General features: G+C 45.4%; 1 protein-coding gene and 1 pseudogene across 5 annotated transcripts in view; both read left to right on the plus strand.

Moving 5' to 3' along the window:
- Positions 1-1,230: 1,230 nt before the first annotated feature.
- On the plus strand, positions 1,231-6,366 carry LOC140455542 (class I histocompatibility antigen, F10 alpha chain-like; annotated as a pseudogene).
- A 13,264-nt stretch (positions 6,367-19,630) lies between these two features.
- LOC140455373 (class I histocompatibility antigen, F10 alpha chain-like) overlaps positions 19,631-26,155 on the plus strand; it is a 41,038-nt gene continuing 34,513 nt past the window's right edge. For all 5 annotated transcript variants that reach the window (XR_011952828.1, XM_072550176.1, XM_072550178.1 and 2 more), the window contains exons 1-2: positions 19,631-19,841; positions 21,336-21,596. Coding sequence is in view for 4 of the 5 variants with exons in the window: in XM_072550176.1 (XP_072406277.1) it covers positions 19,790-19,841; positions 21,336-21,596 (313 nt within the window). In the remaining variant the exon portion in view is untranslated. The remainder of the gene's footprint in view (positions 19,842-21,335; positions 21,597-26,155) is intronic.

Raw genomic sequence — 26,155 nt, forward strand, 5'->3', positions numbered from 1 at the left:
AATGAGCCCGAATTAGCCATATACCTGAAACCCTCCATCCTGCACCATCCCTTCAGCCACATGTTCAGCTGATATCTCTCTCTGTTCTTTGCCTCACTATCATGTGGCACGGGTAACAATCTAACGATTACAATTCTGTTTGTTCTTGCTCTCAGCTTCCACTCTAAAACCCCAAGATCAGTGAAGCTCCGAGCAAATGGGAAATGGTTCCAATGGACAATTTCCATTTTCACATCGATTGGGAAAAGCCAAACAGCTTCATCATTCCTGGTCTAAAGTCTTGAAAAATGTGTTGCTGGAAAAGCGCAGCAGGTCAGGCAGCATCCAAGGAGCAGGAGAATCGATGTTTCGGGCATAAGCCCTTGAAACGTTGATTCTCCTGCTCCTTTGATGCTGCCTGACCTGCTGCGCTTTTCCAGCAACACATTTTTCAGCTCTGATCCCCAGCATCTGCAGTCCTCACTTTCTCCTGGTCTAAAGTCTTGTAAACACTGCAGGGAGGAGAAGGAGACTCCATGTTTAACCCAGCCCAGGCTCAGCTGTGATGCACTCATGGTTGAATAGGCCGGATTATCTCAGACACCAACATCCTACTGGCCGTGTATAAAGGGCTGATTAAAAAGCTCAGTGAAGGACAGTGGGGATCCTGCTCTGGATTGTCCATTTCCCTGTTTGACAGAGAGACTGTTCACACAGTGACTGTCCCCCATGGTCTCACACTTCATCGTCCCAAATATTCCAGTTTCTCTTCATTTCAATCTGGATTTACTCACTCCACAGACCTATCCTCAGGTTATCCTGAATTCCTCACTCCAGATGCACCCAGTTCAGGAGCGCCCCTTCAATATTTTTCTTCAATTTGTGCCAAGTTACTGTTCTAGGTTAGTGATAAACCAGATGTGTCCCATGTAACTGTTCCAGATTAGTGATTTCTGTTTAACATTCTAATCCCTGGATTGTCTTGCAACCTTTCCCCCGTGTCCACATTGACTCTGAGTGTCTGTGTGACTCTGACTCTGTGTTTACTCCCTGTTCTGAGAGGCTGCAGCATCTAATTCTGACCCAGTTCAACCTGATCCTGGTTATAATATCAGACAGGATTCTGGGAGAATGGTAAAGTGGTGGATTATTGGAGGTTGTCAGAGTGTGGATGGGGCCTCACAATGATCAACTGGTGGTGTGTACAAATGTTTCTTAAACTGTCCCTTACACTTGTCTTACAAGCATAACATGTCTAAAGTTCGTCTCATGCGTTAGTGACGACCCTGAGTTTCGTGATATCATCATGGTCTTTGGAGCCCAGGTACATTAATAGGATGCTTATGCTGGTGTTCAGTAATCGGTGTTTTCATCAGAGACTCATGTACACACTAGGATTTATGCAACTGTTTCTGGAATTCAAGACTATCCTGAGGTTACAACCATAGCAATGGTGAACAGAATTGTAATAATTTCTCGTGACAGTAAAACCTGTCAGAGCATCCTTGGGCTTTAATTCATGGCAGAATCTTTCAGTGTGAATTTCTGGGATTATCTCACAGACCGAGTGAACAGACATTCAAACATGGTAAAGGAAACTCTGAGTGCATGAACGAGGTGGACAAACCAGACATCTGGTAAGATGTGGCTTGTTGAATTTCCCTTTTGGTTGTCCCCTTTCATCCTTTCATCATAAAACCTCATTCATTTCCCAACGTTGATCTTTGGGCTGTAGCACAGGGAGAGACATAATATGCCTGGATGCTACTGCTATTTCTGTGAGCCTATTCAGCCACCAAGGAGAAAGTGAGGACTGCAGATGCTGGAGATCAGAGCTGAAAATGTGTTGCTGGAAAAGCGCAGCAGGTCAGGCAGCATCTAAGGAACAGGAGAATGGACGTTTCGGGCATATTCCTAAAGAAGGGCTTATGCCCGAAACGTCGATTCTCGTGTTCCTTGGATGCTGCCTGACCTGCTGCACTTTTCGAGCAACACATTTTCAGCTATTCAACCACCACTCTACCACTAACATTCACCCCACCTCTTTGTAACTTTTGTTTGTCCAAAATAGGAAACTGGAGTCACAGTGGGGTCAAAGTAGGTTTTCTGTAGGTTTAATGAAAAGTCTTAGATTTTGTACTCCATTTCTCTATTTACAAAGCCCATTGAAATCTCAGATTTCAGTGTGACCCACCTCACAAGTACTCTGCAAGTTACGATACTGCAAAGTTCTCTGGATCCTGGAAAGATACCAGTGAATTGGAAACATGCTAAAAGGAGAAAGGCAAAAAGTGGGAAACTATAGACCAGCTATTTGACTTTTCTAGTGGGGAAGTAGCTGAAGCTAATCATAAAGGAGGAGATAACTGAACATTTAGAAAATCAAAGCCCAATTCACTCATGTCAGCGAAGGGCAAGTCATGCTTGATAAATTTGCTGGAGTTCTTTGAGGATGTAATCAGCAAGGTGGATAGTGGGGATCCAATGGATGTGATATATCTAGCATTTGACAAGGTGCCACATAAAAGGCTGATCCAGATGATTAGATACCAGGAAGTTAAGGGCAGAGTATTAGCTTGCATTGAGGATTGGCTAACTGACAGAAAGCAGAGGGTTGGGATAAATGGGTCCTTGTCTGGATGATAACCTGTAACTAGTGGGGTACTGCATGGTTCTCCATCCTTAACTGTTCACATTCTGTTTAAACATTCTGCAAGAAGGAACAGAATGTAACATAGTGGAATTTGCAGATGATACTAAAATAGGTGGGAAAGCAGGCAGTGAGGAGGAGATAAGCAGTTTATAGATGGATATTGATAGGCTGGGGAAATGGGCCAGACTCTGACAGGTGGAGTAGATAATGTGGATAAGTGAGAGGTTGTCCATGTTGGTTGGAAAAATAAAAGGGAAAACTATTATTGAAATATGAAAAAGTGTGTTAATGCAAAGGGATCTGGGTGTTTTTTGTGAATGAATTGCAGAAAGTGAATATGCAGGCAAATTGAATGCTGGAATTTATTGCAGAAGAATGTGATTATAATAGCAAAGAAGTGTTGTTAGAATTACCTCCAGTTTTGGTCTCTTACTTAAGGGAGGATATGGTGACACTGCAGGCAGTTCAGAGGAAGTTCACTAGGCTGATTCCAGGGATAAAAGAGCTTCTCTGAACCCTTCCAAGTTTCACAATGCCTTTCTGGAGCAGTATGCCAGAAGTGGCCTAACCAATGTCCTCGACAGCCACAACATGACATCTCACCTCCAGTTATCAATGCACTGACCAGTAAAGGCAAATGCCCTTCTTCAATACCCTGTCCACTTGCAACTTTGAACCTCCACCCCAAGGGCTCTTTATTCAGCAAGACTCCTTAGGATTCTACCACTAACTGTATAAGATCTGACCTGATTTCCTCTACCAAAATACGGCTCCTTACATGAATCTGAATTAACTCAATCTATCAATCCGTGGTCCATTGGCCCATATGAATAAGGTCCCTTTGTACTCTGAGATAACCTTCTTCGCTGTCCACTACACCAACAATTTAGTTTAATTTGCAAACTAATGAACCATATCTCCTATATTCACATCCAAATAATTTATAAAAATCACAGAAAGCTGTGGATCCAAAAAATTAGCAACATAAAGAAATTTATCTTACCCTCCATTCCGCCAAGCTCAGGGGAAGAGATATTTAAGCCCCATGGGGAGAGTGTTCTTATAAATACCACACAGAGTCCTATCGTGGGTCAGAGCTTGTGGGAGGCTGACACAGTGGTCACAGACAGACATGGACTACATTCCCCAGAATGCAGCATATGATTGAAACAAATTACAACATCCACCGGGGTTGTTGTTCCAGGACAGTGGGAATGTGAGCGCTGGAATTCTGACCCAGATCGGAGAGCCCGTTGCTTATCTGCTCCAGGCTGAGGTGTGAGACAGCAGCTGGAGAAAGGGGCAGTGCTGGCTGAGTCTGGGACCCCATGACAGCACAGGCCCCCAGGAGTATAGCACTGTGTGTAATGCCCCCATACCCTGGGCCCGATACCACACCATGTTCCCTTTTGATCAGACTGATTCTGAGTTTCAGTTCGCAATTAATTACTGATCATTGAATGCTGTTGTCATTGACAGGAATTCACAATTTTCAACGGATAGGTACTGTACTGCTGAGGTCAGTGATGACAGCAGCATTAAGAGATTGAGGTTTGGATTTGATGGAAAGGATTTAATTCGTCTTGAACCAAACAGAATGAGATGGATTGCATTCAGTCCCATTGCAGTGAAAATGAAAGATAAATGGGATTCAGGTGATACCTGGAACAATTCCTGGAAAATATGTCTGGAAGAGGTAGGAGTTGAGCAACTAAATAGATATCTGGAAGTGGAAAGGAATATTTCAGAAGGAAATGTATGTATTTCAGTTTTGATCCCATTTTCTGATCAAACTTCTCTGATCTAACCTCACTGATCTATGAAACCGTTCTCCCATTCCATTCAGTGTCTGTCTGTTGTTTGTGGTTTCACCCTTTCCCATCACAGTTCAGCCTGAAGTGTTCATCTCCAGGAGGGAGCCCAATGGTCAGGACAAGCCGCTCACTCTCTCCTGCCTGGTCACTGGGTTTGATCCTGTAGACATCGAGGTGACCTGGCTAAGGAATCGAGAGGCCATGTCTGAGACCCAGTCCTCGGGGGTTCGACCAAACCACGATGGGACCCATCAGATTCAGAAAGAGATTGAGATCAATGCTGGGGATGAGGATCAATACTCCTGTCAAATTGAACACAGCAGCCTGGCAGAGGCCCAGCTCTATCAGTGGGGTAAGAGACTGGAGTGTGTGTGTGTGTGTGTGTGTGTGTGTGTGTGTATACATGTATGTTTGTGAACATGTGTTTATTTGTATGCGTGGGAGTATTTTCTGATTTAACTCCAAAATGAAGATGCGTCTCTCTTCTCCCGGATTCCAGCTCCAGATCTTTCACTCCCCTATCAGTGGGACCTTCAGAAACCTTACTGGAGAGTGAAATTGGGGGAAAGTCAAACCAGTCTTTCAACCAGTCCCATCAATTCCCAATGGGTCGGATCAGTTAAAATTGTCACAAGCAACACAGAACTGGGAATCGAACCCTGACAGAGATAATCCTGATATTATTCCAATCTGTCTCAGAAATCACAAAAACAGTTTGAGACAGTTCCACCTTGTTATTATGGTTAGAATAGTCTCTACAATGGCTGAAATATTCACAATAACAATCTGAAAAAGGCCCTGGAGAGGTAAGAATCACAGGGAGGGGACTGTGGAACTGAGGGGACAGAGTGAGTGTAGGGGAATCTCCAGTACTGGGAATACAGGGCATTGTGGGGAATGGAACCAATCAAATTCCCACACACAGATACACTCGTATAAACACGTCTTGATTTTTTTGTGTGATCAGCCCAGACTGGGTCTAACATTGATGATTAAATCCCCTGCACACAACCACATCCTCACTGACTGAACATCAATGCAATGGGAGAGATCTCCAAAATCTCCATAAAGTGTAAGGATGGAGGGGAGTGTGGGAATGAGGATTTATTATACAATCTCCATTCCCTCACATCTTGATTAGATTACTTACAGTGTGGAAACAGGCCCTTCGGGCAAATGATCCCAGTGAGGAGCTGGATAGCTACCTCAGCCCAGCGAAGGTCCAGCAGTTCGTGCTTACCTTGGGGATGTAGACAAGCTACCCCAGAGACAGGACAGTCAAATGGACAATGGTAATCCCATAAACTGGGGGTTAAAGAAGTTTTAATTTGCTTTCATATAACAGGGCACCCAATCTTCAGGGTTCCGCTGAAGCCACAGCCAAATACCAAGAGACTGGATAGTTAATAAATGTAACTGTTAATAGGATAACTGTGAATTCGATTAATTCAATTTGTTCTTTGTAATGTTAAGACATGCAATATATATAACTATGAACAACATGGAAAAATTGTACAAGTACCAGAGATTTATTTACATGAATAAAGTATATTTTGAAAACAAAAACAGGCCCTTCGGCCCAACAAGTCGACACCGACCCTCCGAAGAGCAACCCACCCAGACCCTTTCCCCTACACCTAAAACTGCAGGAAATTTAGTACGGCCAATTCACCTAACCTGCAATGAAGAAACCGGAGTACCTGGAGGAAACCCACGCAGACACAGGCAGAATATGCAAATTCCACACAGACAGTTGCCTGAGGCGGGAGTTGAACCCAGGTCTCTGGCGCTGTGAGGCAGCAGTGCTAACCACTATACCACCGTGCCACCCACAGTGGATTATTCCCCATCCTAATGAGCACTTATTTTATTTCTGCAGACTCCCCAAGTGGGACGTACACTATGGCTCCCAGTAAGTGACTGACGGGACAGAGTGTTGGGAATGATGGGAGAGGGATTGGAAGTTGTAGAGTCTCATTCTTCTGGGAGTAATTCCATGACATTTAGGTGAGGCCTTCACCCTCCACTCCTTCCTTCTCCCCTCCTTCTGTGCTGTGTGGTGTGAGTGTTTCGTTAAGATTGAGGGTTGATTGGATCCTGGGCCAAGTGAGTGTAGCCAGTATCTCACACTCTCTGTTTTTATATTTTTATTATGCTTCTCACATTCCATTTTTATTTTCTCAGCTTTTGAAGTCTCTGTCTGAGCTCCTTCATGACAGTGAGTGACATTTTGGTTTTTCTCTGTGGGTCCAGTTGTAACTCTCAGTGTTTGCCCCATGGCTATAATTACGTTCAGATGGACAGAGGAAATCGGGGCAGGAGTAGGCCATTCGGCCCTTTAAATCAGCTCTAACTGTCAATGAAATCATGGGGGGGGGAGCCGATCTGATTACTGCACATTCCCATCTCCCCCCGATAACGTCACCCTCTTGTTTATCAAGAATCTATCAGCCTCTGCCTCAAAAATATTCAAAGATTCTGCTTCTGACATATTTTGAGGAGAGGATGTATCCCCTAATGGGAATATCTGCAACTAGGGCTCAAAGTTTGGAAATAAAGGGTCATCCATTTAAAACAGAGATGAGGAAACACATTTTCTCACAAATGGTTGAGCATCATCTTCAAATCTAAACTTGTCAAGACCCCTCAGGATCTCACACGTTTCAGTCAAGCCTCCCTTACTGTTCTGAACTCAAGCAGATCCAAACCGAGTCAATCAATCCTTTCCTCATAAGACACCACACCTCAATCCAAGAAATGGTCTGGTAAACGTGTTCTGTACTGCTTCCAATTCACTTGTATCCTTCCTTCAGCAAGGAGAGCAAACCTGTAGACAGTCCTGCATTGGCCGTCAATACCCTGTATGGCTGAAGCAGAACCTCCCTACTTTTATGTTCCGTTCCCCTCACAATGAACAATCACATTCTCTGAGGTTTCCTTATGACCTGCTGTATCTGACAACCAACCCTGATGATCCATGTACCAGGGGACTCACAAACTCTCAATCTCAGAGCTCTGCACACTCTCACCATTTAGACAATATGCTTCTTTTTTATTCTTTCGGGTGAAATGTATTAAAAATGGTAACATTTTCCCTGTCAGATGAATTTCACTCCCCTTCTGAGTCTGTCTTGCACTTGGATGAAGCTTTGTTATTCTGTAGGTTTTCCCCAAAAGATACAAAGCAGGTCACAACAATCCCCCTGAAATACAGCATTCATCATTGCCCCCTGAAATACAGTAACGTTCACCACCTTAACTGTAATCTTCTTGACAATCAGAGTAACAGAGACACCGAGCTCTGTCTGAAGTCTCAGTATCACATTCTGACCAGCTCAAGAGGAACAGGCTGTGTCTGAAATGTTTCACCCTTTCTTTCCGATTTTTCAGGCCTGGGTTGAAGTGAGTACCTTGTGTCTGTCCATTCCTTACCCACGTGGGTTTCATAGGCTCACTGCAGGACATTCCTGGCACCGCATTGAGGCACAGCGCGTACATTGAGTGATTATGGACATCATCGTCCATCCTTCCATATCACAGTCGATGCACGGAATTACAGCTCATTGTTCAGACACAGTTCATTCAGGAATGGGATAGATTTTCCTGGGATTGTGCCTCCACAGAGTGAACGGTGGATCCTGGATCCACCAGTTTGGGATCCTGATTCTTCAAATGAGACTTTGTCCAGGAGTGTTTCCATCCAGTGTCAGCGATGTTATGGCTCTCAGTTGAAGGCATCTTCATGGATAGTTTCTCCTCATTCTTTCTCAACTATAACAACTTGTTCTCAAAGATAGGCATCTATCTTGCTCTGTATCTGAGTCACTTTTGAACATACTTTATAATCTTACTGTTCACCTTGAAATATTCCAGAAAAGAGCATCTTCAGGATTGGTTCCTCAGACACTGGAACCACATGAGCTGTGCATTGTCACCGTGATTCATGATCAGGATTTGGAGGTGCTGGTGTTGGACTGGGGTTTACAAAGTTACAAATCATACAACACCAGGTTATAGTTCAACAGATTTATTTGGAAACAATCAGAGCTCTGCTCCTTCATCAGGTGGTTGTGATCAGAGCATCGATAGCTGGCAGCTCAGCTTTTAGATGAACTTCAGTGTCAGGATCTTGTTTAACCACCTGATCTCCATTGGCAGTGTCAGGTAGCTCAGGGGAAGGTGATTCCAGTTCATAATGTGGCCTGAGTATTTGACCCACATTTCAGACAGACAGAGGGATCCAGTGGGTGGATAGGGAGAAGGGGGAATTGCAGCAAAAGGCAAATAGACATTGATGCAATGTTAGCAACAGTATATACACACACACACACACAAACTGACAGGCACACTTAAACCAACAGGTACACAGATCGTGATACAATGATAAATCCACAGGTCTACAAATATTGTTTTTTTAAGGCAGGGCTAGATAGATTCCTGTTCATCAAAGGGGTCAAAGGTTATTGGGAGGAGATGACAATGTGTCACTTAAAACATGACTGGATCAGCCAGGATCTGATTAAATAGTGCAGCAGGCTCAAGGAATCAAATGGATTACTCCAGTTCCTAATTCTCATGTTTATACGCTTTACGATATCGGATCATGAACAGACCAACAATGAAGAGCTACAGATCTTCACAGTTAGTCTTTTGTTGTGGAATGATTAAAACACTTGTGAGCACAATATTCCAGTCTGGCACACCAAGGATTTCAGATGTCATTAATCGAGAGCTCTTCAAGAACATGGCACGGTAGCTCAGTGATGCCTCACAGTACCATGGAATTGGGTTCGATTCCAGTCCCAGGCGACTGTCTGTGTGGAGTTTACACATTCTCCCCGTGTCTGCATGGGCTTCTTCTGGGTACTCCGGTTTCCTCCCACAATCCAAAGATGTGCAGGTTAGGTGAATTGGCCCCAGTAAGTTGCCCATAGTGTCCAGGAATGTGTAGGTGAGGTGCGTAATTGGAGGTAAATATAGGATAATGGGGAATGGGACTGGGTGGGCTACTCTTCGGATGGTTGTTGTGGACTTATTGGTAAAAACAATGACTGCAGATGCTGGAAACCAGATTCTGGATTGGTGGTGCTGGAAGAGCACAGCAGTTCAGGCAGCATCCGAGGAGCAGTAAAATCGACATTTCGGGCAAAACCCTTCATCAGGAATACAGGCAGAGAGCCTGAAGGGTGGAGAGATAAGTGAGGGAGGGTGGGGGTAGGGAGAAAGTAGCATAGAGTACCATAGGAGAGGATGAAAGTAATAGGCTGGGGGGGAGGGTAGAGTGGAGAGGTGGAAAAGACAATAGGCAGGTAGGACAAGTCATGGGGACAGTGCTGAGCTGGAAGTTTGGAACTGCGGTGAGGTGGTGGAAGGGGAAATGAGGAAACTGTTGAAGTCCACATTGATGCCCTGGGGTTGAACTGTTCCGAGGCGGAAGATGGGACGTTCGTCCTCCAGGCGTCTGGTGGTGAGGGAGCGGCGGTAAAGGAGGCCCAGGACCTCCATGTCCTCGGCAGAGTGGGAGGGAGAGTTGAAATGTTGGGTCACAGGGTGGTGTGGTTGATTGGTGCGGGTGTCCCGGAGATGTTCCCTAAAACACTCTGCTAGGAGGCGTCCAGTCTCCCAATGTACAGGAGACCACATCAGGAGCAACGGATACAATAAATGATATTGGTGGATGTGCACATAAAACTTTGATGGATGTGGAAGGCTCCTTTAGGCCTTGGATGGAGGTGAGGGAGGAGGTGTGGGCGCAGGTTCTACAGTTCCTGCGGTGGCAGAGGAAAGTGCCAGAATGGGAGGGTGGGTTGTAGGGGGGCGTGGGCCTGACCAGGTCGTCACGGAGGGAACGGTCTTTGCGGAAGGTGGAAAGGGGTGAGGAGGGAAATATATCCCTGGTGGTGGGGGCTGTTTGGAGGTGGCGGAAATGTTGGCGGATAATTTGGTTTATGCACCAAAGGGACTGTTTCCATACTGCAGGGATTCGAAGATTAACACTGACCCGGCTTTGAGATGTGAGTGAAATCAGGAGAAATTCACCCCTCAGCCACACATAACCCCCAGGTTGGGGAGTGTAATAAGTACTGAAGGACACTTTACAATTACAAAATAGATCAGGACAGAAGGAAAAAGGATACAGAATTCAGATTGTATGGATATGCTGGAGAGTAAATGGTAAACATTGGAGTCACTCTTTTATGCTGTGTGACATGAAGGAGGGTGAGAGTCAGACCTAGTTATATTCCTCTGATGGGCTGCTCATCCTGAGCAGTTTCCTGTGCTCCAGGGCTGTTCCCAGTGATATACAGTGAGAGAAATACCAACTGCTGCTCAAGGACCATCAATGTGGTAAAAGCTCTCTTCGATCTGCCTCAAACATGTTGGTCATCCAAAGCTGAGAGTTGTCAGAGACTGAGTGTTGCCAATTGGTACATTCCAAGGTTGGGAGCCATGTTCTAAGGGCCACACTAAAGCTTGGGGGAGTCACTGCAAAGGCTTGAAAGGGAAAGGCCACAGGCTGAGACCCACCTGCCACAGTGCACCGAGGGGCTGCAGACTGCGTGAAATCCACCCCCTCCCCAGTTATATGATTCTCATGAACTGTGTACCTTATTTCAAAAATATACTTTATTCATAAAATAATTTGATGGTCTGTACAGTTGGTCATGCCATATATACGTAAACAATTGCATACAGAGATCAGAATTTATACACAGGTCTGTACATTTATCAATCATATGTCCATATCTTTAGCTGAGGCATCAGCGGAGCCCAAATGACTGCGTGGGCCCCCTGTTCTTCTTTAGGCAGGTAGATGTTACATGGTGGTCTTTTCCCACCGCGCCTTGGCAGCAGCTGTGCCAAGCTTCAGTGCATCCCTCAACATGTAGACCTGGACCTTGGAATGTGCCAGTCTGCAACACTCAGTCGGGGTCAACTCCTTCAGCTGGAAGATCAACAGGATTCGGACCACCCAGAGAGCATCCTTCACTGAGTTGATGATCCTCCAAGCACAGTTGATGTTCGTCTCGGTGTCCGTCCCGGGGAACAGGCCGTAGAGCACGGAGTCCCGCATCACGCGCTGCTCGGGACGAACCTCGACAAGCACCACTGCATTCCTCTCCAGACTTCTTCTACATGGGCACATTCCAGAAGGAGATGTGTGACAGTCTCGTCCCCCCCACAGCCACTTCGAGGGCAGCGTGCAGTGCGGCTGAGAGTCCGGGCGTGCATAAAGGATCTCACAGGCAGAGCCCTTCTCACCACCAGCCAAGCCATGTCTTGGTGCTTGTTGGAAAGTTCTGGCGATGAGGCAAATGGCTTTGACAGTCTGTTCAGGGAACCGCTCAATAGGATTCGCCCTCTCCTTTTCCCGAAGGGTCTCAAGGACGCTACGTGCTGACCACTTCCTGATGGACTTGTGGTCAAAGGTGTTTTTCTTCATAAATTTCTCCACGAAGGACAGGTGATACGGAATGATCCAACTACTCGGAGCGTTCCGCGGCAGCGAGGCCAGGCCCATCCTTCGCAACACCGGGGACAGGTAGAACCTCAGTACGTAGTGACACTTGGTGTTTGCGTCCCGGGGATCCACGCACAGCTTGATGCAGCCACACACAAAGCTGGCCATCAGGGAGAGGGTGGCATTGGGTGTATTTTTACCCCCATTGCCCAGCTCTTTGTACAGTGAGTCCCTTTGGACCTGGTCCATTTTTAACCTCCATATAAACTGGAATATGGCCCGGGTGACTGCAGCAGCACAGGTTCTGGGAATAGGCCAGACCTGTGCCACGTATAATAGCAATGACAGTGCCTCACACCCGATGACCAGGTTTTTTCCCACGATGGAGAGCGACCGTTGCTTCCATCTGCCCAGTTTCTGCCTCACTTTGCTGATACGCTCCTCCCAAGACTTGGCGCACGCCCCAGCCCCCCCGAACCAAATACCCAGCACCTTCAGGTGGTCGGTCCTGATGGTGAAGGTGATCGAGGATTGGTCGGCCCAATTCCCGAAGAGCATGGCCTCGCTCTTGCCTCGGTTTACCTTGGCCCTGAGGCCCGTTCGAACTGCTCACAAATGCATATGAGTCTGCGCACGGACAGCGGATCCGAGCAGAAAACAGCGACGTCATCCATGTACAGGGAGACCTTAACCTGCAGGCCCCCGCTGCCAGGAATAGTCACCCCTCTCAGGCTCGCATCCTTCCTGATGGATTCGGCAAATGGCTCTATGCAGCACACAAACAAGGCAGGAGAGAGAGGGCAGCCCTGCCTGACTCCAGATCTGACTGGGAAGCTATCTGATTCCCACCCATTGATTGAGACTGCACTGACAATGTTGGTGTAGAGTAGTCTGATCAAATTGCAGATTCCCTCCCCAACGCCCATTTTGGAGAGAACATCTCTCATATACCTGTGTGATATCCTGTCAAAGGCTTTCTCCTGGTCCAGGCTGATCAGGCAGGTGTCCAACCCTCTGTCCTGCACGTAGGCGATCGTATCCCTGAGGAGTGCGAGACTCTCAGCGATCTTCCTGCCCGGTACAGCACAGGTTTGGTCAGGGTGAATCACCGACCCCAGAACAGACCTGACCCGGTTGGCGATTACCTTTGACAGAATTTTGTAATCTGCATTCAACAGTGAGAATGGTCTCCAATTTCTGAGTTTCTCCTCTCCCCTTCCACTTGTAGATGAGGGTGATGATGCCTTTCCTCATGGATTCATGGAAGATGACAGCAGATGAGGCAAATGTGAGGAACAGGTTTCATCAATTTGATGAATCAAACGTTCCCCATGTGGAGGTGAAGGGTCACCAGCTTCTTGGTCATGACCAGTTTGTAAAGTTATAGAAACAGAAAGTGCTGGAGCAGGTCGGGCAACATCTGAGGGAAGAGAAACAAAAGCTAATATTTTGAGTCCTGTCTGACTTCTTCAGCATAAAGAGCTGGAACGCTGAGGAAATTAAAGTAAATGCTGGAGAGCTGTAACATACTTTTGCGTTGGCCAATGATGATGAGAGTTATGTGAAAGAAGAAAGCAGCTCATCAGGGATGCCGAAAGGAGAACTGGAATCCTAATTAAGGAGTCACAAACTGTACCTGCAGAATTATTCATGGTGATGTTAACAATGAGGGATCTTGGGAGCACAGATTTTGTTTTGTTAATTGAACGAGTTTATGAGATCCTAATTGAACATTACCTATCCCGACTGGATCTGAACCAATGTGTTGATCTTTCTTTGGTTTCTCTTTTAAATTTCCTTTTGAAAAGCGGCTGATTCCTATTCTGTCATTCCCACCCCCTCTAGACCCACCTTTCGTTTCTTCTGTGATGAATCCAAATTTTTCTGCTCCACATCTTTTGATGTTTAATGTCTCATGTCTCCTGTCCAATCACAGACCATTAGTTGTTGTCTTTACTCATCCTTCTCCAGTTTAAGTGCTTAATATCTCTAACATTTCTAATGTTTTCCCATTCTGTTGAAGTTATTGACTTGAAACATTGACCCTGTTTCTCTCGATCCCAGTGCTGACAGACCTGATGAGTATTTCCCTCCTTTGGTTTTGGTTTTGTTTTACACTTACAGCATTCAGCACATTTTTTGAGCAGTCAGTTTGTGATTGACATCCTTTGTTACATATAGCAATGGGTGTACTTTGTAATATTTAAATAGAACATGATTAAGGTCAATCTTTGGAGCTTAATTTGGATCCATCCAGGTTGGTTTATGGAGTTATTGTAAACATAGAGACATGAGAAAATATTTATTGATGATCATAAACCATTCCATTTTTGCAGGATTTAATATACTGTTGTATTGCTGTGTTAATTATTTACTTGTTTACACAGTTCAGAGACCATCCTGATCATATTATTTCTTTGATAAGTTCACCATGTGTCAGAGATCCCCATTGCCAATGGAATGTCCTGTCCTTTGAAGTCAGTCCTGTGGAATCAAGGATAACTTGCTTCTCTTTCTGCTGCAGTGGGTCTGTGATGGCTGATGACTGATCTGCAGTCTCTTACACACATGCTGTAGGTAGCAGTGCAGGAGGTAGGGCGTTGGGTTGTTGGAATGTGTGTGTGCGCTCTCACCGATGCCCCAGCTCACCCTCTGCACACACACAGTGAAGTTTCTCAGTTTATTTGGTGCCTTCCCAATTGAGCCATCTCCAGTTTTGGTGGTCACAAGCCTGGACACTCTATAATCCACTGGGAGTATTTGGCCTCTTAAGGAATGCTTTGAGAACATTAACTCATATCTGTCCACTTTGCAGGAGTCTCCTGTCAAGAAACCCATCGACAGATCCAGCACAAACCCAACTCTGTAATCAAACACCAACTTCAAACTAACACCAAAACCACCCCAACCTCAGGCAGAAAGTGTCCATTTCTCACTGACAGTTGTGAGTGAACTCACTCAGAAACTGAGCTCCAGGTCATTGTCAGTTCCTTATCCGAACCAGAGATTTGCTCCCACAACTAACATACTCAACTTCCCATTCAAAATCAATTGCTAAATCCCAGAAATTGTGAATTCATTTCCATCTCTGAAGTGTCCTGACTATTGTAAAATAGCAAAGTGAGACAGTCAATGGAGATTGAGAGCTCCATTAAACAACGATGTTGGTGAAGAAGAGCAAACAATGTCTCTCCAGAGTCTCACCAATATTTATCCTGTTCCATCACAGCAACTCAGGTTCTTTGTTGTGGGGGTTGGTATAGCCCAACACTCTGACCCTCAGTCACTTCCTGGGAACTATTGTGTGAGCCTCACTTGGGGAATCTGCAGAAACAAAATAAATGTCCATTAGGATGGGGAATAATCCATTCTCAGTGTGAGGGAATGGAGATTGTGTTAGAAATCCTCATTCCCACACTCCCCTCCATCCTTACACTTTATGGAGTTTCTGAAGATTGTTTCCATTCCATTGATATTCATTGGATGAGAGTGTGTGTGTGTGTGTGTGTGTGTTTGTGTGTGTTTGTGTGTGTATCTATGACTGTGTGTGTGTGTGTGTGTGCATGTGTGAGTGTCTGTGTGTGTGTCTGTGTGTGTGTCTGTGACTGTGTGTGTGTGTGTGTCTGTGACTTTGTGTGTGTGTGCGTGCGTCTGTGTGTGTCTGTCTGTGTGTGTCTGTGTGTGTGTCTGTAACTGTGTGTGTCTGTGTGTGTGTGTGTGTGAGATTGTGTGTGTGACTGTGTCCGTGTGTGTGTGTCTGTGTGTATCTGTCTGTGTGTGTCTGTGTGTGTCTGTGACTGTGTGTGTCTGTGTGTATGAGTATATGTGTGTGCGTGTATGTGTGTGTATGTGTCTGTGTGTGTGTGTCTGTGTGTGTGTGTCTGTATATGCGTGCATGTGTCTGTGTGTGTGCAGGGGGATGTGGAGTGGGTTTAATGTTCATATTATACCTGGTGTGGGCTGATCACACAAAGACAGGACAGGCAACAAGATGCATTTATATACGTGCAACTGTGTGAGGATTCAATAAGTTCTGTTCAACACAGTGTCGTGTACTCCTTGGAAGTCTTCAACTGTTTTTCAGAATTTCAGAAACATTTTTGAATCAGCTCAGATTGTCTTTGTTCTTGACTCCATTCTCAGTCTGTGATGATTTGGGCAGGCTCTGGGCATGGTCTCGATGGACGCCCAGAAAGTTATTAATCAGATTGATACAAGAGATTGTTCATGACAATGAGGGCATATGAAATTAGAGGGAATCTTTGACATGGCTGAGAAGTGAGAGGGTAGGAAACAGAGAATGGGATCAAGATAATGTGTTCCCTTCAGCAGGATTTGGTCGATCCCAAAGGAGCTGTCCTGGGGCCTTAGTTTTTAATGACTGGGATGAATGAACAGGGAGTATTCTATCCAAGTTTACAGATGACACTTGGTTAGGAGGCAGAGTGAAAGGGTATTGACAGATTAAATGAGAGAATTCCATCATAGTGTGATCCAGTGTGGGACAGTGTGAGATTGTCAAATTTAAAGCGAGGTAGGAGGGAGAATTTTCTCTGGTGGTGGAATCTTGAACAAGAATGAAATATCTTTAAATAAGAGTGATATTAATTAGCTCTTAGTCCTGGACTCCTGGGAGGAACTCTCCAGTTTTATACTAGCAAATTTTATTGAAAATACAGATAAACTTTAACTTTCCTACCTCACACATATAAGTGTAGAATGGTTACTGCATCAGAGGAGGCCATTTGGCCCATAGGGTAGAATGTTGTAAGAGACTGACATGGGCTGTGGAGAGACATTCAACAGAATTGAGTGATGAGTGGACCTCGACATCATGTCATTGCACCTTTGATACTTTTCACTAGCGGCGTGGTGAGATTCTCACAAAGCAGCTTGAGGTGTCTATTTATGGGGATCATTGATTGTTAAACACCAGAACTCAACTCCTTAATATTCACCTCCCAACTTAACACAGTCACTAAACAAAGCTCAACATCAGGGAACTCAATAAGGAAATCAGAGCAGGTTCCAAATGACACCATGTTGGAGACCGGGCACCAACCTCTCAGGGTCTGATTGGTGGGCAACAGCTGCACCCAACCCACCTTCACAGACATTGGTATTCAACATGAGCCAATTTCCAAAAACCCTCAAGGTGCATCTCCGATCTACTTACAGGGCACTGCATTGTGGGTTGCTCTGGGAGGTACATATCACTGTAATGCTGCAGCAAGGACACTGTGCCCAGGGCCCACACCCAGCTCATTGACTGGACCAGGCTGGATCTCTGGGCTCTTCACTCAGTGTCACAACACTCCCTCACTCTGAGCCTCCCTGGATACTCACAGCATCGCTGCCTTGCATTGTCTTGCCTTTCTATGTTTTCCAGGTCCTCACCTCCCTATGTCTCCTTGTCAGCTACTGGCATGTTATTCCTGTCCTCCACTGTGAAAACTGACACAAAATACAATACCTGTTCAATGCCCCGGCCATTTCCTCATATCCTATTTCCAAATACCCTTCTGAAGGACCAATGTTTACCTTAGCCAATCTTTTTCTTTTACATATTTATAGAAACCTTTACCATCTCCCTTTATGTTCTGAGTTAGTTTACTCTCATAATCTATCTGACATTTCTTTATCGCATTTGGCTTTCTGTCAACCTTTAACGTTTTCTCAGCCTTCCAGTCTCCTGCTGGGCTTTGCCATGTTGTATGCCTTCTCTTTTAATTGGACAGCCTCCCTTATTTCCTTGGATTAGTGGTGCTGGAAGAGCACAGCAGTTCAGGCAGCATCCAACGAGCAGCGAAATCAACGTTTCGGGCAAAAGCCCTTATTTCCTTACACACCCATGGCAGGTGGACCCCTTCTCCCACAATCCTTCCCTTTCACTGGGATATATTTTGGTTTGGGGATTAATGGCCAGTTTCAATCAGCTTCACATTAAAGAACCCCTCAGTTCAAGTTTAGTCTGCACTGTTGCCGGAGCCCACAGCGACACAAACAGGGCTCGAAAAAGGTATCCAATTCCTTACTTCGAAAAAATACAACCATCTTTGTAAATCCCTGGGGCTATGAAACCCTGTCCCGAGCAGGTCCGAATAGTTGGACCGTTCCGTATCACCTGTGCTTCGTAGAGAAGTTTATGAACAAAAACACCTTTGACCACAAGTCCATCAGGAAGTGGTCAGCACGTAGCGTCCTTGAGACCCTTCGGGAAAAGGAGAGGGCGGATCCTATCGAGCGGTTCCCTGAGCAGACTGTCAAAGCCATTTGGCAGAATGCCTCATCACCAGAACTTTCCAACAAGCACCAAGATATGGCTTGGCTGGTGGTGAGAAGGGCTCTGCCCATGAGATCCTTTACGCACGCCCGGACTCTGAGCCGCACCGCACACTGCCCTTGAAGTGGCTGCGGTGGGGACGAGACTGTCACACACCTCCTTCTGGAATGTGCCTCTGCAGAGGAAGTCTGGAGAGGAATACAGTGGTGTTTGTCGAGGTTCGTCCCGAGTAGCGCCGTGACGCGGGACTCCGTGCTCTACGGCCTGTTCCCCGGGACTCACACCGAGACGAACATTAACTGCGCCTGGAGGATCATCAACTCAGTGAAGGACACTCTCTGTGCAGTCCGAAACCTGTTGATCTTCCAGCTGAAGGAGTTGACCCCGACTGAGTGTTGCAGACTGGCACATTCCAAGGTCCAGGACTACGTGTTTAGGGGCGCGCTGAAGCTTGGGGCAGCTGCTGCCAAGGTGCGGTGGGAAAAGACCACCGTGTAACATCGGCCTGCCTAAGCACAGGGGGCCCAACGCAGTAACGGGACTCCACTGACCCCCCCCTGCTAAATATGTGGATAGTAATCGTACAGACCTGTATATATGAATGATTACTCTGTCTCTGTATGCAAAGAAATGGAATGTTTACGGAAAAATAGCATGACCAATCGTACAGATCATCAATATATTTATGAATAAAGTATATTTTGAAATAAAAAAGAGCAGCGCTGTGACGCGGGACTCCGTGCTCTACAGTCTGTTCCCCGGGACGCACACTGAGACGACATCAACTGTGCCTGGAGGATCACCAGCTCGGTGAAGGACACTCTCTAGACGGTCCGAAACCTGTTGATCTTCCAGTTGAAGGAGTTGACCCCGACTGAGTGTTGCAGACTGGCACATTCCAAGGTCCAGGATTATGTGTTGAGGGACGCGCTGAAGCTTGGGGCAGCTGCTACGGAGGCGCGGTGGGGAAAGACCACCGTGTAACATCTGGCTGCCTAAAGAAGAACAGGGGGCCCACGCTGTCATTTGGGCTCTGCTGACGCCTCAGCTTAATATATGGATAGTAATCATACAGACCTGTATATATGAATGATTACTGTCTCTGTTTGCAAAGAAATGGAATGTTTACATATGTATGGCATGACCGATTGTACAGATCATCAAAATATTTATGAATAAAGTGTATTTTTGAAATAAAAAAAAAGACCTGAGAGACTTCCCCATTTGGGCAGGGCTCCTTAAATACAAAGACCACACCCTGACTCCTGCCGGGGTTGGGGGGGGGGGGGGGCGGTGGAATCCAGTTCTGACAGTTTCTGTTTCACTGTGGATAACTCAGTCTGTCTGAGTGTGATCCTCCTGGTAACTGGTGACAGATATCTGTTCATCTCTTTATTGGGTATTTTACTGAGACTGGGACCAATAATTGATCCTCTGCTTCTGCAGCTTGAAGTTCAGGAAATAATCTGCAGCTCAGCATTGACATGGAGTGGAGTCAGAGAAAATGTTTTGTTATTCCAGACTCTCAATAGCAGTTGTCCCCTCTGTTTCTTTTTCCCCCCAATCCCTGATGGGAATAGGGAGAGTGGATTCCCAGAATGTTGCTGATCCTTTTCTCCATCTCCCTGTGTTTCTCCCGGGTCTCTCCCGGTAAGTACAGAATTCAGCTTTCCATTCTCTCTCTCTCTGTCTCTCTGTGTCTGGGGTGAATGTGAATCTCTTGGGGAGAGTTTGAAATGGGGAATGTTTGATCAGCCGCCTGTTATACAGCCAGCCTGATCTTTTACACATTGAAGGCAGCATAGTCTGGAAGACTCTGATGGGATTTGTGTCCAGGTCTCCTGACAGCAGGATGTAGAAACCCCGAGATCAGAGAAGCTCCGAGCAAATGGGAAATGGTTCCAATGGAGAATTTTGATTTTCACATCGATTGGGAGAAGCCAAACCCAGCTTCATCATTCCTGGTCTAAAGTCTTGTAAACACTGCGGGGAGGAGAAGGAGACTCCATGTTTAACCCAGCCCAAGCTCAGCTGTGATGCCCTCATGGTTGAATAGGCCGAGTTATCTCAGACACCAACATCCTACTGGCCGTGTATAAAGGGCTGATTAAAAAGCTCAGTGAAGGACAGTGAGGATCCTGTTCTGGATTGGCCATCCCCCTGTTTGACAGAGAGACTGTTCACACAGTGACTCTTTTTATTTCAAAATTATATTTTATTCATAAAATAATTTGATGGTCTGTACAGTTGGTCATGCCATGCATACGTAAACATTTACATACAGAGGTCAGAATTTATCATTTGTATACACAGGTCCGTACATTTATCAATCATATGCCCATATATTTAGCTGAGGCGTCAGCGGAACCCAGTTGTTGGGTGGCCCCCTGTTGTCCTTAGGCAGGCAGATGTTACACAGTGGTCTTTCCCCACCGCGCCTTGGTGGCAGCTGCCTGTCCCCCATGGTCTCACACCTCATCCTCCCAAATATTCCTGATGCTCTTCATTTCAGTCTGGATTCACTCACCCCACACCTTTCCTGGTTATGGTGATAAACCACAGACCTGCCCCTGGGTTATCCTGAATTCCTCACTGTTTCCTGGCCTATAGAGTCTCCTCAATATCCTTCTTCAAGTTATCCTGGGATATTTGTTCCAGATTAGTGATACACCACGTGTGTCCCAGGTTCCTGTTCCAGGTTAGTGATTTTCTGTTTAATATCCAATCACTGGATTGTGTCCCAGCCTCTCCCCTGTGTCCACACTGACTCCATCGAGTATCTGAGTGACCCTGATTCTGTGTTTTCTCCCTGTTCTGAGAGGCTGCAGCAGCTAATTCTGACCCAGTTGAATCTGATTCTGTTGATTATATCAGACAGGAGTCTGACAGTGCTATAATTTGGTGGGTTATTGGAGATTGTCACTGTGTGGATGGGCCTCACTTTGACCACCTGGAAGTGTGTGTAATTGTTTTCAGCCTGACCTTTACAGATATAACATGTTGAAAGTGATTTTGAGGGCAGTCTCTCACATTAGCGATGTCCCTGATGTCTGTGATGTGATTCTGGTTTTGTAGCCCAGGTACATTAATATGATGTTTATTTTTGTGTTGAGTAACGCGCTGCTTTCATTGTCTGTTTTACAGAGACTAATGTATACAGTGGAATGTATACAATTGTTTCTGGAATTAATGACTTTCCTGAGTTTACAAACAGTGCAACAGTCAATGGAGTTATAATAGCTTCTCGTGACAATAAATCCCAGCGGAACATCCCCAGACAGCACTTCATGGCAGAAATCTTCAATGTGAATTTCTGGGATTATGTCACAGAGATAGTGAACAGACATGCAGACATGGCAAGGGAAACTATGAGTGCAGTCATGAAGAGGACAAACCAGACATCTGGTAAGATGTGGCTGATTGAATTTCCCTTTGGTTATTCCTTTTCATCATAAAACCTCATTCATTCCCCAACACTGACATTTTGGCCCCAGGACTGGGAGAGACATGATAGGCGTCGATGCTTCCCCTGTTTCTGTGAGCCTTTTCCACTCCTAGTGCACCACCAGCATTCACCCCATCTCTTCATATCTTTTGAGGGAAAATAGGGAAGTGTCGACACAGTGCGGTCAAAATGTTTTACATCGGTTCAACAAAACATCTTAGATTTTATACTCCATTCCTCTGTTTGCAAAGCCCATTGAAATCTCAGATTTCAGTGTGACCCACCTTCCAACCATTGCTTTCTCAGATGTTAGATTTTATCTGTGAGAGTCTGAGTCACGGAGCAGATTCAGGTAACCTTTAATGTGACCAACAGCTTCAGTTACAGCATTGCAAAAAGAGACATCTAAAAAGTTTCAGAATGTCTGAACTTATACAGTTTAAGCTTAGAGTATCCACCCCCTCCAACTTCCTCATCAAATATCAATGACTCAAATCTGTTCTCTGAATGTAAAGACTGTATGTGTCTGAATAGCATCATCACCTGTACATGTCCCAAAGATTTCTTTGAGTAAAGTAGATTTTTGAAATTAAAAAATAAATTAACCATGGGCAGCCATCAGCCATTTTGTGCCGCTCAGTCATGGGAGCCCTACCACCAGACAATGACACACAACTTGTTTCTTCAAACCTGGCCCTATGCAGTAACATCTTACAGGCACCCCGAAAGTAGAGATGTCACTGCAACATATCACAGGGTAGGAAAGTATTGCAGCTGCTGGAAATCTGAAATTTAAACAGAAAATGCTGGAAATTCAAAGCTGGCCAGGCAGCATCCATTGAGAGAGAAAGAGAGTCGATCAAGGGTTGTGTAAAGATTTGAAGCTCAGTTTCTGTTGTAGTTCTTTAGCCAGTTTGTGATACTATGGGCAGAAACTGAAACACCTGATCAGCGGATCCAGACACTCTATACAATCAACACAGGAATTCTTGGACATCATCAGAAATATACACATAGACAGGAAAAAACCATGGTCTCATTCGATGTAACGGCACTGTTCACCTCTATCAACAAAACCCTAGCCAGAGAAACAATAGCCAACCTGCTGGACATACAGAATAGACAACAGGACGTTGAACCTATCAACAAAGACGGCATACTCAAACTACTGGACCTGTGCCTCACAACACACTTCACATTCAACAACTAAATATATGAACAAATCAACGGCACACCCATGGGCTCACCCATCTCTGGACTCATAGCAGAAGCGGTAATGCAAAGATTAGAGCAAACAGTCTTACCGCAAATTCAACCCAAACACTGGGTCAGATATGTGGATGACACCTTTGTAATCATTAAAAACACAGAAATAGAGAACACACACCGGATCATCAACGCCACACTCACAGGAATCCGATTCACTAGAGAGGAAGAAAAGGATAACCAATTCCCATTCCTAGACGTGATGGTCCAGAGAACACCGAATGGAGAATTCACCACAAAGGTATACGGAAAGCCACATACACAGACCAAGTCCTGAACTATGAAAGCAATCACCCCAACACACACAAAAGAAGTTACATCAAGACACTGTTCAAAAGGGCCACAACACACTGCAGTACACCAGAACTGCAAAAAGAGGATGAAGAACACCTTTACAATGTATTCGCCAAAAACGGATACCCGCGCAATTTCATCAACAGATGCCTAAGGGAAAGACAACGGAATGAGGACATGCCGCAACCCAAAGGACTAGCCACGTTACCATACATCAAGAGCATTTCCAAACTGACAGCCAGACTACTGCGACCACTAGGACTCATAACAGAACACAAACCAACAGCCACTCTCAGACAACAACTCACCAGGACAAAGGACCCAATACCCAGCATGAGCAAAACCAATGTAGTGTACAAAATCCCATGCAAGGACTGCATAAAACACTACATAGGACAAACAGGAAGACAGCTAACGATCCGCATCCATGAATACCAACTAGCCACGAAACGACACGACCAGCTATCCTTCGTAGCCACCCACACAGATGACAAGCAACATGAATTCGACTGGGACAACACTACCATTATAGGGCAAGCCAAACAGAGAACAGCCAGGGAATTCCTAGAGGCATGGCATTCATCCACAGATTCAATCAATAAGCACATTGATCTGGACCCAATATACCGACCACTGCAGTGGACAGCTGGAAATGACAACCGGAAGTGGCAGATTCAAACCACGACAAATGCTGGAGGAAAGATCACAGAAGTGCTTCACAGGAGGCTCCCAAGCACTGAGGATGTCACCTAGACGGGACGAAACGTTTGCAACACAAATTCCCAGCTCGGCGAACAGAACCACAACAACGAGCACCCGAGCTACAAATCTTTTCACAAACTTTGTTCTCTTTCTGTGTGTCGCAAAAGAACTCCAACAAAAACTGAACCATCTTCTCAGTGGATCCAAGCACTCCATACAATCATCACAGGAATTCCAAGACAACATCAAGAACATAAACATAGATAAGGATGAAGCAATGGTCTCATTTGATGGAGCAACACTGTTCACTTCAATTGACAAAACTCTAGCCAGAGAGACAATAGCCAACGTCCAGGACAAACAGAACAGGCGACACGACAGGGAACCTCCCAACAAGGTCTGCAGAGTCACATTAGTAGACCTGTGCTTGAGGACACACTTCCCATTCAACAACCAAATACATGAACAGATCAATGGGACACCTATGGGCTCACCCATCTCCGGGCTCAGAGCACAAGCAGTGATGCAGAAACTGGAACAAACAGCCCTCCCATAAATCCAACCCAAACTCTGAATCAGATACTTGGACGACATTTTTGTAGTTATTAAGAGAACAGATATAGAGAACACATACTATATTATTAACTCTGGTCATAGGGATCAGATTTATGAGAGGGGAGGAAACCAACAGCCAACTCCCATTTCTGGATGTGATGGTAGAAAGAACACAGAGCGGTGAATGTACCACAACAGGGCACAGAAAAGCCACACACTGACCAGGTCCTGAACTACAACAGCAACCACCCAAACACACACAAGAGAATCTGCATGAGGACCCTGTTCAAAAGGGCTGCAACACACTGCAGCTCTCCCGGCCTACAAAGGGAAGAAGAAGAACACCTCTACGGAATCTTCACCAAGAACTGATACTCCCGCAACTTCATCTGCAGATGCCTAACAGGCAAACAACGCAACCAAGACATGCCACAACCCAACACACAAACCGCTCTACCCTTATATAAAAATGTCTCAGACTGACAGGCAGATTTCTCCACCCACTGGGATCCATGACTGTCCATAAACTGACAGGCACGCTCAGTCATCACTCACCAGGACAAAGGACCCCATGCCCATCATGTGCTAGACTAACGTAATTTACAGGATTCCATATGAAGACTGTATGAAACACTATATGGGACAAAGGGAATTTCCTTCCAGCCTGGGTTTCCCTCCTCTCCGGGTCCAGTGAGTCCACAGGTTATTCCACGGGATGAGGTGGGGGACAAGAAAGAGTGTGTGTGTGTGTGTGTGTGTGTGTGTGTGTGTGTGTGTGTGTGTGTGTGTGTGTGTGTGTGTGTGTGTGTGTTATACTGTGTGGTCAAAAGAACAAAATAATTCTGAGTAAACCTTGCACAATGTAAGCACTGATACCAAAAGCTTTAATAAACTGTATAAAAAGGAAGAGAATAGTGAAAGTAAATGTTGGTCCTTTACAGGACAGAAACGGTGAAGTAATAATGGGGTATTCAGGGATAGCAGGAATGTCTCTGTTGTCACAGTGTAAGGTAGCACTGTCTTCCCAAAAACTACAGTTACTACCAAGGAACTTGGTGCAATTGCTGTAACTGGGGAGAAGGTATTACATAAACTGATGGGATGAAAGGCAGATAATTCGCCAGGGAATGATGGCCTGCACCCAGAGGTATAAAAGAATTTGTCAACAGAGATAGCGGATGCATTAGTTGAGATATTCCAAAATTCCCTAGATTCTGGAAAGGTACCAGTGAATTGGAAAAAATGCTAATGTGATACCCTTATTCAAATAGGAGATAGGCATAAAGTGGGAAACTGTAGACCAGTTAATTTGACCTTTGTCATGGGGAAGATGCTGAAGCCAATCAGAAGGAAGGAGATAACTGAACATTTAGATAAATGAAGCTCAATTCACCAGTGTCCAGTGGATGTGGTATATCTAGACTTCCAGAAGGCATTTGACAAGATGCCACATAAAAGACTGATCCTTATGGTCATATCCTCAGAGTATTGGTTTGGATAAGGGATTGACTAACTGACAGAAAACAGGGGATCAGGAAAAATGGATCCTTCTCTGGGTGGTGAACTGTAACTAATCTTGTGCTGCATGGTTCAGTTCTCAGACTTCAATTAATTACAATCTGTATAAATGATCTGCAAGCAGGGACAGAGTGTATCATAGTTAAACTTGTGGATGATATTAATATTAGTGGGATACCAGGCT

This window comes from Chiloscyllium punctatum, chromosome 30 (genome assembly GCF_047496795.1).
Source record: "Chiloscyllium punctatum isolate Juve2018m chromosome 30, sChiPun1.3, whole genome shotgun sequence".
NCBI lineage: Eukaryota > Metazoa > Chordata > Chondrichthyes > Orectolobiformes > Hemiscylliidae > Chiloscyllium > Chiloscyllium punctatum.